The sequence below is a fragment of the Lagopus leucura genome, unplaced genomic scaffold, assembly GCF_019238085.1.
Source record: "Lagopus leucura isolate 7727_CA_CO unplaced genomic scaffold, USGS_WTPT01 Super-Scaffold_100159, whole genome shotgun sequence".
NCBI lineage: Eukaryota > Metazoa > Chordata > Aves > Galliformes > Phasianidae > Lagopus > Lagopus leucura.
In genome coordinates this window covers 18,944,486-18,957,458 of record NW_024962335.1, presented here as the reverse complement: position 1 = coordinate 18,957,458, position 12,973 = coordinate 18,944,486, and the positions used below count along the sequence as shown (strand labels likewise).

The following is a 12,973-nucleotide window of genomic DNA, read 5'->3' as shown; positions in this document are numbered from 1 at the left end:
ACTATAAACTACCTGAGTTTGGTTAAAGCTGCACGTACACCCCTGGAGAAATAAATCTATAGTAAATGCAGTATTTGTGGCAGCATCGCTGAAACTAGAAGCATAGTTATTTTTTCCTCTTAAAAATAATATATTTTTTCCTGCAGATGTTTTGGTCAGTTTAATTCTATAACTTTAATTAGAAACAAGTTCTGCACAGAGAACTGGAGGAAAGCAACTAAGTAGAAATGTACCTTTCCCTGATGTAAATACCGCTTTTCACATTAGATACGTGTGGCCTGACAAATCTCAGTCTTGTTGGAGGTCTAAGTAGGAAGTTCCTTTCATTACTCTTTAGATACTACATTTGTGGCATCTTTGTTTCTTATTGTCTATATAACATCCTTGATTAGCACCAAAATGTATATACAGCATGAAACAAAAGTTTCCTAACCGATACATGTTTTCAGATTCAGAATTTTGAAGATATGTAGGTCACTGATGGTAGTTCCTCCTGTATGTTCTCATGGAAACTACAACAGATACAAAGAGCACAATAACACTGTTTGATAGAGCAAATTTGCAGCTACAAAACGCTATTTTTCAGCGTGATCACCACCTTTAGCAATGCATTTTTGTCCATGATGAGCAAGAGCTGCATGCTTATAAAAATAATTCTGCACCAGTGGAGGTGACCCGCTGTCACTGTCAGTACTGAAACGCACTTGCACTGCCTCACTGTGCTCGTATCCCCTGTTTGGTCTCCAGAAATGTTCAGCAAGTGTTGATGAATGTCAGTGGGCGCCGTTTTTTCTGCACGGAGAAATTCATTGGCGCACCTTTGCTTCATGGATTCTTTTATGTCAGATGCTGTTGTGACAGTTTGCCCTTCATCTGCCATCTGTCACACAGCAACAACGTGTAATGGCAGCTGATGGGAAGGTTCAGCCTCTCCTGCCATCCCACCAACCTGTGCTTCTGATGCTGTTGGCGAAGGTCATAAACTCGGAGGCGTTACCTTTGGAGCTGCCCTGCTAATGGTTCTGGATACAGATGGAAATGGTCTTGTTGCAAAGAAAGTTGATGGAAGCCATCTTTAAATGAAAATATCTACTCTTACAGATCTGTGTTCATGGCATATTTGTTTAAAACTTCATGGACAAATGATGCTGAACTTTTAAAATTGATATGGACTTGCATAGCCTTTACTTGTGAAAAGACAAACTAATTGAATATAGTTAAGAAAAAGCAAGGATCACTTTGGCGTGTTTTTGTGCAACTTTGTCGTGGGGCAAGTTTAGTTGTTTTCTAATTGAAACATGTTTTTATACTCTGGTCAAAAAAAAAAAAAAAAAAAAAAGGAAAAATAATGTAGTGCCAGTGGTGAATGGTCAGCACTGAGTGAGGTAAGTTGTCAGATACTGATGGCAAAAAGCAGGCTTTTGCTTCTCTTAATTATTGTGTTAAATGTATTACATTCCAACAGAACGGTGCATTTAGCTTTAGCTGACAGCACTTGTTAAAGATTGCTGTTCTTTAAAGCAGTTCTAAATTAGACTGTACAGTGCAGGTGCTTTAAAACTATGATCTGTGATTTCTTTTATCCACTTACCTGTTTCATGGATTAAAATTAGTTCAGAAAGTTTTAACATGAATTGAAAGCCATTAATTGTTTGCTTCCTGTTCTTGACCAGACAATTTTGTTCATATTTATAGGAAATATGAGTTAGTTCAGAATGTTTTTTGTTTTGCTTGTTCTCAGTTTACACTTCTGTTTTTACCTGACGCTACTGCATCATTAAAATAGCCCTTCTTCCTTCACAGGCCTATGAAGAGTACACCAGCAAACTAGATGCTCTACAGCAGAGAGAACAGCAGTTATTGGAATCCATGGGAAATGGAACTGATTTCTCTGTCTCCAGTTCAGCTTCAACGGACACAGTTGCATCATCTTCCTCCTCTAGCCTCTCTGTAGCACCTTCATCCCTTTCAGTTTATCAAAATCCTACTGATATGTCGCGGAATAACCCTAAGTCTCCACAGAAGCCTATTGTTAGAGTCTTCCTGCCCAACAAGCAAAGGACTGTGGTAAGTCAGTTTCTTTCAGCGTTCTTAGAACCTCAGTATTTCCTGTGTTCTTCTTCATGCAAAACTTAATTTAGGACCTGAAAAGACAGCTGTATTTGTGCTTTGCAGAACTTGGTTGTTTGATGTGTTGGATATTTTCTACACTGTTAATACGTGCTCTATTGTGTGCTGTGTTGCAGTAGTGTACAACACTTTCAGGAGTTCTATAAGAGTTGAAGCAACTCAAGTATTTGCCTAAAAACAGCTCTCTTAAATAAATAATATTCTACCATTTTTCAACAGATAGGGGAGGTCAGGAAGCTCTGTTTCTTGTAATATGCAAAATTACTTATTGGTTTAAAAGGACAAGTTTGGGGAAGTTAATGTTTTTCATATAGTCAAAGTTGCTAGCAACTGTGAATGCTTGATAGCTAGAAGCAACCTCTTGCAGTTAAGGAGGGCTGTGCAAAATGCTTGTTGGCTTTTGTTGTCTTTTCCCTCCCAGCTCACTGTGATGAGTGCTTTATGACGGGAGCCTGAGTCTATCAGGTGCCGTGTAGAGAACTGACATTGGAGTGGACACTGCTGCAGTTAATAGGAGCCTGCAAGCGTTGCTGTGTTAGTGTTACCCGTAAACTGCTCCAGAATTGCTGTTTATCACTTTTGGCAGTGTTGCAGTGATTCCTGCGCTTGCAGGAAAAGAGTTGACTTTTTGGGACTATCTAACTGTGCTTTTATAGGCATGATGGTTTCACAAGCACGATACCTACAGAACAGTCTCAGTATGTGCTTTTGAACAATACGCTGACCAGCAAACAGTGATACGTGACTGTCAGCAGTTTCTAAGCCCTTTTTTGCAAGTCCTTCCACTTACAAGGGAAGCTGTGGTCCCAGTAGAAGTGGAAATTGAGATGATTGCACAGCCAGCGTCTATGTGAAACCAGTGCTTTTCATAGCAGCCAGAAATTGGCTATCACTGACCTGTGACAGCACATGGAAATTCATTGCCAGCAAAGAGGTGAAAACACAAAAGACACTGGGAGGCATGTCCTGTCCCTCCCCTGCTACTTTCCCTTCTTCCCTCCCACAAAGCAACAGAAACCAGAAGACTTACTTTTTTTTTTATTTTTTTTTTTTATTTATTTTTAAATGATAGCTTAATAATGCAGGATATTGGTGAAGTGTGAAAGTAGTTTTTAGGTTTTTTTAACCTGGAGAGAGGGGGGTTTAATATAAACTACAGCCACTTTTTTGCGCAGTGAAGATGTATAGTGTTAAACAAGATTATTTTGATGTGTGTGTGAGCTTTGGCTAGGCACCTAGTGCTACCTGTATTTGAAATTTGGAGAGAAGATAGTGGACTTAGAAGGGACCCTGGTTTCTTCTTTCTGTGTTGTGTCCCAGTCTGTCTGGCTGTTAAAGCCTCAAACCATGTGATCAAGTTGTCCATAAGCATATCATTTCCTGCATTGTTCTGTGCATTTCTTCTTCCTGCATGTTCTCTTCTCTAAGCCATATAGAATGTTTCTACTCATTTTTTCTCCTCGCATGCAGTATTCTTCTGCTCCTTTCCTCCTCCTCTTTTTTAACTTCCTCCTCAATCCTTTTATTGGAGGAGTATTTTAAGGCTTTTAGCAAGTCTGAACTATTTTGCTTTTAAAGCAATCATTTTGTATGAAGAAGAATCTATAGTTATGTAATACACTGCAGCAATCTTGTTGGCATCTGTTATTTTTTCTGTTTTTTTATAAATGTGCATTTCACCAAGTTTGAGTTAGACTACAAGTAGGATGGCCAGAGAATATCATTGGCCTTTCTTTTAGGTGTCCTGTTTGCACAAACAAGTTCAGTCACTGTCTGAATATGTGAATCTGATTACAGTTGAGCAATAAGAGGTATCAGATAGCTCATACTGAAATTCAGTTACAAGCAGTTATTTAGGCCAGTACAGAAGTATCTTGCCTCATCTGAGAATGCTTTATGTGTGTTGCTAGCCCACTCTAATCAAAGTACAATGAGCTGTCTTAAACCAATGCATCTTTAAAGTTTTAAGTAACAGTAACAGATTAGCATGGTATGCTCTGAAGCATGTGAGACTCCTCTTCCTCAGACTCCTCTCACTTTAATCCCTAAGCTTTGAGGTTTTTGATGAATGTAGTGATTTGGCAGTATTGGCCATGCTCATTTGGAGCTTACAGACTTAATTGCTCTAGTTAAGTGATCAAATTCAAGAATACCAGCTTGTCTATGACAATGTCTTAGCTATGAATTAACTTTCTAGCTTGAAGATGTGCTGTTGTTTGAGGGAATTGTGACCAGAACTTAGCAGTAATTCTCGGAAGAAGACGACTTTTTCCAGCACTGAATCTAAGTTCTTTTTCTGGTTATGGGAGGCAAATGAGGTTTAAGTTGGATATTTAATCAGGGAGAGGCCCTCGTTCCTGTCTCCTGCTCTCTACTCGAATCTAAGCACCATTTGCATTCCCAGAGTTGTTTCCAGCTTGCCAGATGTGGGGCACTGAGCATAGAGTTTCACGAAAATTTGTAGTCTCATGTTGTTGCAGAATTTAAAAGCAAACAAACAACTTCCCCCCTACACGCACCACCACACACCAGTACCAACAAAAGAACAGGAGGCAGGCAAGCGGTAAAGGGAAGATGCACGTCTTCGTAGTCTCCTATCTGGTATGTGTCAGCAGCTGTGCTTGTGTAAAGCAACAGACAGGTGCATGCAGATGCAGAGAGGAATGAGATGCACGTGAGGATTCATTGACTGGAAGCTCAGGTTGGCAAGATTCAGCAGGTACTGGTAGGGCACTGTCAACAAAAGGAGGCTAGACCTGAGAAATGTAACCAGGCTTTGTCTCTTGGGAGCAGTCTGGGGAGGTCCTCTTTGGTGGTGGACAGACTTCAGGCCAGATTGTTTCCTGCCAGGTGTCTGGTGCAGAGGTTTCACCCTGCTTCATATGCTGTATAGCAAGATGGAAGTCAGCTCCTGGGCTGCTTGGAGCGACTCATTTTTGGTTGAAAAATAAGCAATTAGAAATATATGCACAGGTCTGAATCATTAATTTGCAGTATCTGCTAACCAGAGAAAGAGTGGCTTCTTAATTCAGTTTTGCACTCTGCTTGCATCTACATAAATTACTAAATTGAAGGTGTATTTAGTAGACATAGTGAATTCTCTGTTTTAGAACTGGAAATAGGTGCTTATAGGGATTCTGAGTGTTGAGGTTATTGGTCCTGAAGTTGAACTTTATGTCTGTGAAATTTGAAACAAACTTATATTATTGAGGATGTTAGGAATTTGTTGTATGACAACTCTTAATGTAGTTGCTCTGTTTTCAATATTTATTGATCCTACAATCTCTACTACCAATCACATATCTAACTGTAGAACTGGGAAGCCACTCTTGAGAGAGCTTGTCAGATACAAGAGAGGCTTTGTTTTGTTATACTGAGGAACACAATGACACTTCTTAAACTGACTTTATAAAAACTGACTGTGATTAAGTCTGTAATGAAGAGCCAACCTTCATATTTATCTTTGCTTATATTTTAAAGCAACAGCAGGCTTCTGTTATTTGTTTAGAGCTGCGAGAAATGCAGGAAATGGTGGAGGGGAGCTGCTTACATTTCTGACTAGCAACTGCCTCGATACTGAAGATGTTTCTACATTTGTGTTTATTAGTAGTACTGTTTGTGTGTAGGATCAAGCAAATACATCTGTTTTGCTTGGCTCCAACTAGAAATACGATGAGGAAATTGACGGAGTACAAAGAAACAAGACCATGGTGACCAGTGTAAGTAGTTTGTGTAGCTGAAGTGAAGTTTCTTTGTATGTGTCATGGTAAAGCAGAGCGTTTCACAGAACTGTTATCCTAATGCAGGAAGAGGCTTGGAGTTGCTTCACTGAAAACTTAACCAGTAAGTGGTGGAGCCTACTTATGCTGATTAATTGGCAGTTGAAGTCAGCATCTTGTTTCGGCTGACAGCACAGCAGAATTAGAAGAGAACGATTATGAAAGCAAAAACAAGTAGCTGGGTTGGTTTGCTGGAGGGGGAGCAACGTGCATGCAAGTGTCAGAAATAAGATTGTTTTCCTGCGTAATCAGCTTGGGAGGAGACAAAGTTTCCTTCTCTGAACAACCTCCCAGAAAAGTCACTGGATTGTTTGTGATTCTGTAGAGAAAGGAAGCGCTCATCCCCTGTGATGCAGGGAGATAAATGTCCAAGTGGAAGTCCTTCAGAGAAATACACGTGCTTCCTCTGCTTTCAGCGGCATGGTTGAACTTGCATCTTAAATATCTTTTGGAGAAGTGTTCTGCGGAAGTGTGACCAAGATAAGTTTGTGTGGAGTTTTTTTTGTTTGTTTGCTTTCTAGGCCAGAGAGAGAGAATTCTGAAGTAATAGGAACATAAGATGGTAAGAGTCTGCCTGACATCATCAGTTGTTTTGCGGAAAAAAAAATGATGGGACTTATCCCAACTTTGTATGAGAGAATTTAAGGAAAATGAAATTAAGCTTGTTTTAGGTTTTAAGCTGGTAGGCTTCGGATAAGGAAAAAATCCCAGTTCCCGTCTGTTAGAGCTGTTGTGTCGCTTGCCTTTCTCTGTAAAAGCTGACAACCCACAGTTGCAACTGCTTAGGAATTTCACTGAAGAGATTGCGTGGTTTCTGTAGAACTTAAGACATTAGTAAGACTTCAGACAGGATTCCAGTGACACATCAGTTGTGACTTGCAGGAATGTGCGCCGCGACCTTGAATGGGATAAACACTGTGCACTGGAGCCTCTGGAGTCTCCCAGTTGTCTAGAAGAGCTGTCACCTTGATGGGATGATTGGAACGTGTTTCTGTGAAGGGTCACAAAGGATCTACTGCAATATTCAGGACAGTAGCAAAACTGGAGAAAGGAACTGTCGTTCTTGAGTTTATTGTAGCTTGTGGGGTCAGACTTGTGGCATGTAGTCAGTATTAAGAGCTGTGCAAGCATACATTTGGCAAGTATCTCAAACCTCTGTCTAGGGCAGAAGGGGTTATTGAAGCAAAAAATTGGGATTGAACTACGACGTAGTTGTACACTTCATTTTGCTCAAGTTGCTGCTGGTCATTTCCTAGTAGTTCTTTCAGTCTAGCAAAACGTGTCTTTTTTGAATATCTTTATGCAATATGTAAGAGCCGTAAGCACATCTGTAATGTGTCAGACTTAAGGTGAGCCCTGTTTCTTCCATCAGTGGTCACTAATGGATGCCTATGGAAGAGTACAAGAACAGAGCAGGCATGCGTAATTCTCATGGAGTGTTCTTTTGAGTACAAACTGTTAGTCGTGCAGAAATCTTTAGTTGAAGTGTTCTCTGTTTGCTAAACCAGTCTCCATTAAACCTGTGCTGCAGGTACTGGAAATTTGTCTTGTGGCAAGGAATTCCACTGGCATGCTTGTACGTTGTGTGAATAATTGTAGTTAGTGTTGGACTTGGTTGCTGCACGCAGGATCTCTAGCTTTTGCACTTCATACTGGGGGAGGTAAAATTTGCTCAGAGAAGCTGTTTAATACAAGACCTTGTACAACAACAAATGGCTCAAACTCGTCATAATTGCAGTGAGGATAGTATTAGGTTTCTGTCAGCGTTCTGAATTCTAGTAGGAGAGAAGGGAACATGGTTAGGGCTATCTGTAACTGAGGTGCTTTATGGAGAAGGTTTAAGTTGCTTTTAGATTAACACTTTTGACTGATCTTGATTACCGAAGGAAATCTCTTCCAGCTAAATACTAGTAGTGTGAGAGGGCAGTCTGAAATCGGTTGTGCAGTCCTGAATGATGGTGTGCTGGAGTGTGGAAAGTTAGCAGAATTGGTGTGTAGGTGTGAGAAATAATGAATTGTTGAAATGTATCAGGTGATGATGGTTCTTGCTCTTAATCTGTTTGATGCCTGCTGCAGTCTGCACACCGCTAGCTTCCAGAAGAAATGTTTGCCTCATGCTATCTGACCTCCTTGGTGGAAGTTACAAGGACCGTAAGGAGTCTCTGCTGCTGGGCTCTGAGTTTAGAGGTGGTCTTTCATTCATTGTCCACTCTTCTTCTGGGAGCATGAGCAAGTTGTGTTCAGTTCTTCGGAATTTCATTTCTGCCTGTAATGGTCTGAGTACAGACAGTGAAACTAGGGGGCAAAATGGGGTTGCAGACGCTCCTCCTGCTTTCAGAAAGTGGCCATCAAGTAATGCAGCTGTCTGCACATTGTCAGTAGAATCAGGTCAGCATGTACATCTTACCGAACTGAGATCTGAAAACTGCCAATGGCAGCTTCTAAACCATATTAATTTGTTCAAAAGAGTTTCCTTTTCTTCTGTGTTGTAGAAGATTGTGTGGAGTTGCGTAACAGCAATTAGAGATTATTAGTGTAAAAAGTCAGCATAAATTTGGACCAGAAAAGATCATTTCACTGTTGTCTTGGTAAGTATCATAAAAGGGTCACAAGTATATACATATCAGAAAGTTCACGAGATTTGTACTTCTAAGTCTTACGGAAATTAAGCAGGATTGTGGATGCTGTACAAGATGACAACTCTTAATTCAGGTTTCTCACTCTTGTCACTCCTTCATTAATTAGAACATCTGCCTTTTAATTAGACGAGCAATCATAGATAGTCTTCTCTACAGTCATGAAGACTAGGAGAATCAGATAATTTATGCTAACAATTTTGGTAAGGTAAAAATAATTTACCATGCATTCACAACTGGATTCATTTGAATGCATTGAATACCAGATTTACAAATATAACGTTTATTTTGAGTAAAGATTTGCACCTTACTTTCTGCAGGTAATGATGTGTGTTTGTGCCTCAAGCTTGCAGACAAATAAGTGTTGGATTTCTGTAGGCATTCAAGCTGTCCTACCAGTTTCACCTGTCAAGTATAAGGATAATTCATAGAGCGGATATTTAGGCAGCTGAATAAACTAGTTTTTGGCTTTTAATTACACACCTGGTTTAACATGATTAGGTTCTTCTAATCAAAAACAATTACAAATTCCCATGTCTTATCAAATGCTCCAAAAGCAGTTTATGCAGCCTATGCTGGTGAATGCTTTCTGAATGCATGTAAATGCTTTGGGATTTTATGCGTCATATGAACAAACTGGTAGAATGAATCATTGACTTTCAACTGAAAATTACTGATAATATTTTTAAAAATATCTGGATCATCAGGGAGTGCATTTGGCCTGCCTCTCCTATTACTGAAAGGCAGAATCAAATGAGACATTAAATTACTTGTTCTTATTGGGAAGTAATTAAACCATGAAAGACTTCTTTTGGACATAAATGCAAAAATGCAACCAAGATTTTATTATAAAACAAGACTTTACCACTGCCCAGGAGTAAGTCAGTCCTTTGTATCTCAGGAAGACAGAAGAATGCCTCTTTGAAGCTGATTGGTGAAGCAGCATGAGCAGAGGTACAGTAGCAGATTGCACTGGCTTTAGTTGCAATGGAGCTGCTTCTGCATTGCTTGAGAGGAATGTTTTGGTGTGATTTTTAATTTTTCTTCTTTTTTCTCTTCACTGAAAGAAAAAACAACTGTCTTCATATTGACCTGTGAGTTTTCTCACTTCTATTCTAGTTCTCTTCCCCCTTCTTACCTGGAATGAGCAAGCAGGCAGCTAGGTAGCGCTTGGCTGCCTGCTGGGGTTAACCTACCATGCAAATCGAGCTGTGTTGGATAAACTCAAAGTAGTTGAATTCAAAGAGAATAACTTAATCCGCTTCAATTTTATTGACACAGTCTTATATTGCAAAGGCAAAATAAGGAAAACTTCTCATTGTAAAATCGATGGCTTGTCATCGTCTGAAATGCCTTGTGCAACATCAGTCATTGCTTTTTTTAAGGGTATTCCTCAAGTATGGATTGTTTGGTGTGTGGTGACAGCTGAGCGAAAGGTCAGTTATGGAATTAAGATTTTGTACTTTAAGAGATGGGAAGTCTGTCTGATAAAGTAAATCAGTGGTACAAGAAACACTGTTTGGAGTATTTCTTTCAGCCCACGATGTAGTAGGCAAGTGTTTGGTGAAATGGAATGAAAATCACATGTCTGAAAATAACCAGAAATGTTTCCGTTTCATTTCATCATACTCAGATGCGTGGCTTCAAGTGTCATTTAAGTAAACCAATCAACCAAAGCTTTAACAGTATATGGTAGTATATATACTACTTTGATATGGGTGTACTCATTTTTAGGATCTGTCACAACCAATTTTGAGAAGGATGTGATTTCTGAGCTTTCAATGGTATGATATCTTTCTGTTATCTTTGAAATATTTTGAGTTGGATTGTTCAAGACAGAATGTTATGACAAGTGGGCTCAGGGCCTGGCCTATTAGAAACATTTAAATAATCTGTTTTGTAGCTTTAAACTTCTGATGCACCTAGGTTTTGGGTTTGGGTGGGCTTTTTCATCACTGAAAGAGCAGAGAACTCAGGGGCTCTGAATCTCATACAGTGGCTATGGATATTTTCCTAAATAAGAGCTTCTTTTTATCAGTGAGTCACTCAGCTTCACATCTTCAGGCGCTGGCATTCAGCCTAACAAAGCTTTTAAGGTGGTGATCCAGATGTCTGCTCTGATCTTCTTAGTGAGTGTTCTGAAGGGTAAATCCCATACCGCGTTCAGAAAAAGCTTGAAAACATTATAGTTGAAGGCTGCTGTTGAGAAGGCACGCTAGATCTGACTCAGTGTGATTTAGGCATGGTGTACTCTTGATCAAACATTTGTGTTGACATAAATCAGTTGTGTTCTATAAATGAGTACATTCTAATGGCATTAGAGGTGCGGATGCTGGTAGCAGATGTCTACACAAGTTAAGCAGGATGTGTTTGATGGAATGGTAACAGCTTTGTAAACGGGTAAATTCTGTTCAACTTCACTTGGAAGCAACATGTAGTGCAATGCAGTTGTCTCCCATGTGTTTTATATGCTTAATACATTTAAGATAAGTATTCCTAAATGTTTTTTTTCCTCTGGAAGTTAGTCAGAGCATCATGCCTTGAGGTCAAGAACAGCAGTGTTTGAAAGCCATGTTTTTCACTGTATTTGAGAATATTCTGTTCAGCATCATCTGAAGTCCACTTTGCTGCAGAAGGGAGTTAATCTTATCTGTTAGTGCTATAAAAGAGGACTGGCTGATTTGGCTAAGCATTTGTCCTTCATACGTAAGAAAAGAAAGTAACTGTGAAATTCAGGCTTGGCTTTTTGAGACCCTTCCCTGTACAAGGGGAAAACTATCATTATTTGACAGAACAATAGCTTTTCTCACCTAACACAATTGAATACTGTGAGCATGTGGCTGACATGTGTAATCATAAAGATAGGTAACGAGGCAAACAAAATGTGATCTTTGAAGGAGAGGTAAGTACTCTGAAGTGATATTTCAAAACCACACGTGAAATATTGTAGTTGTTATAGCTACTGCTCCAGCTGTTGAGAATATTTGTGGAACTCTAAGGTACCATAATACATAACACTTGACAGGAGTGAACTGAACTACAGTGCTAAGCTGAGGGAAAAAAACTGATCTGGCAAACTAGTTCTGAGAATTGTAACGCTAGAGATTCAGAGCTGCCCAGCCTGCCCACTTTCAGAGAATACCTTTATTTTGATTTTGAAGTGCTTGTCGGTCTCTGTTGTTATGAAATATTGGAAGCTGCACTAGAGTAAGGAAGCATTTTTAAGCTAGTGAGATTATGCCTTGAGTTTCTGCTCTGGTGTTGGGTGAATGATATAAGAGTTATTTAAGGATGTAGCCCCAAATTTCTTACTGAGTCAGGAATGACCTGATTTAGAAATGTATTATGCACTGCTTAAATGCTTGTGGATGCAACATTAAATACATATCAGCAATATTTTTTATGAACACTTACTGTCCACAGAAGTAGTTTGCATGAGGAGAATAAAGGAAATTAAGTGTTATGGTTCAGTTTCATCTCCTTATGTGGTAAAATTGGCTTTAGAATTTTTGGAGGCACCAGAGTCATTTTTGTTCATTTCCTGGGGACTTCATATTTGCAAAATTGAGCATGACAGAAACAGTTAAAATTTGGACTCATGTCCCCTAAGTAGGACTGGTGTGATTTTGTAAGAGGTAAATGTTGTGAAACATCTTGGTTCTCTTAGTTACAAAATAAAGGGATAAAAAGATAATGAATGGATGTGGACAAAAAAGGATTTGACGTATGAAGCATTCTTTATTTGATGCAACAAAACACAAACTTTGTCCAATTTACTGGATTACAGTAAGAAGGAAGTATGTATTGGAACAGATCAAAAGCTTTCTCATGGGGAGCATTTTTTAATCAAAAAAAAAAAAAAGTGCCACTGTGCTTTGGCCAAAGCAGTCTATGGGAAGCCCATCAAATCCCTTGACAGAACTGGAAGCCCACTGGGGCCACTTGGCTGGCATGCAGATGGCCGCTGCTCCCAAAAAATCACTCCAAGTTGCCTGTCTGTCCATCAGGTTAAGGAAAGAGTTCTGCTGGTTTCTTAAAGTGGAGTCGTATCACTTTTATGGTGCAAGACTTTTCCCATTGGAGTGTGAGAAGAGAATGGGGAGGAAGAAAGGTTTAGATGTGCGTTCTTTGCTGGGTGAGATTTCTGCTTTGCTGCAGTCTGTGGTGTGGACTGAAGGAGGGGGCTGAAGGGCTACATGCACAGATGGTGATGGACCGCGCTGTTCCAGCCTGGGAAAATGATTAATCAGTACTAGAGAGATCTATTCAAGTACCTAGTTCTTTAGCCTTCTGTTTCTTTGCTCATGAGCGCTATAAGAGAATGTTCTAAATGTTATGCTGACTCAGGATCCTGATGGTTTTAAGAGTAATTAAAACACTGTTTTCTAGCTAGATCTTCTTGTAAATGGCAGTGAAGAGAACAAATGT

General features: G+C 39.6%; 1 protein-coding gene across 4 annotated transcripts in view; it reads left to right on the top strand.

Annotated features, from left to right (window-relative positions):
* The window catches only part of BRAF (B-Raf proto-oncogene, serine/threonine kinase), a 74,622-nt gene that overhangs the window by 23,563 nt on the left and 38,086 nt on the right, over positions 1-12,973 (top strand). For all 4 annotated transcript variants that reach the window (XM_042889471.1, XM_042889473.1, XM_042889472.1 and 1 more), the window contains one exon: positions 1,804-2,067. In XM_042889471.1, the coding sequence (XP_042745405.1) occupies positions 1,804-2,067 (264 nt within the window). The remainder of the gene's footprint in view (positions 1-1,803; positions 2,068-12,973) is intronic.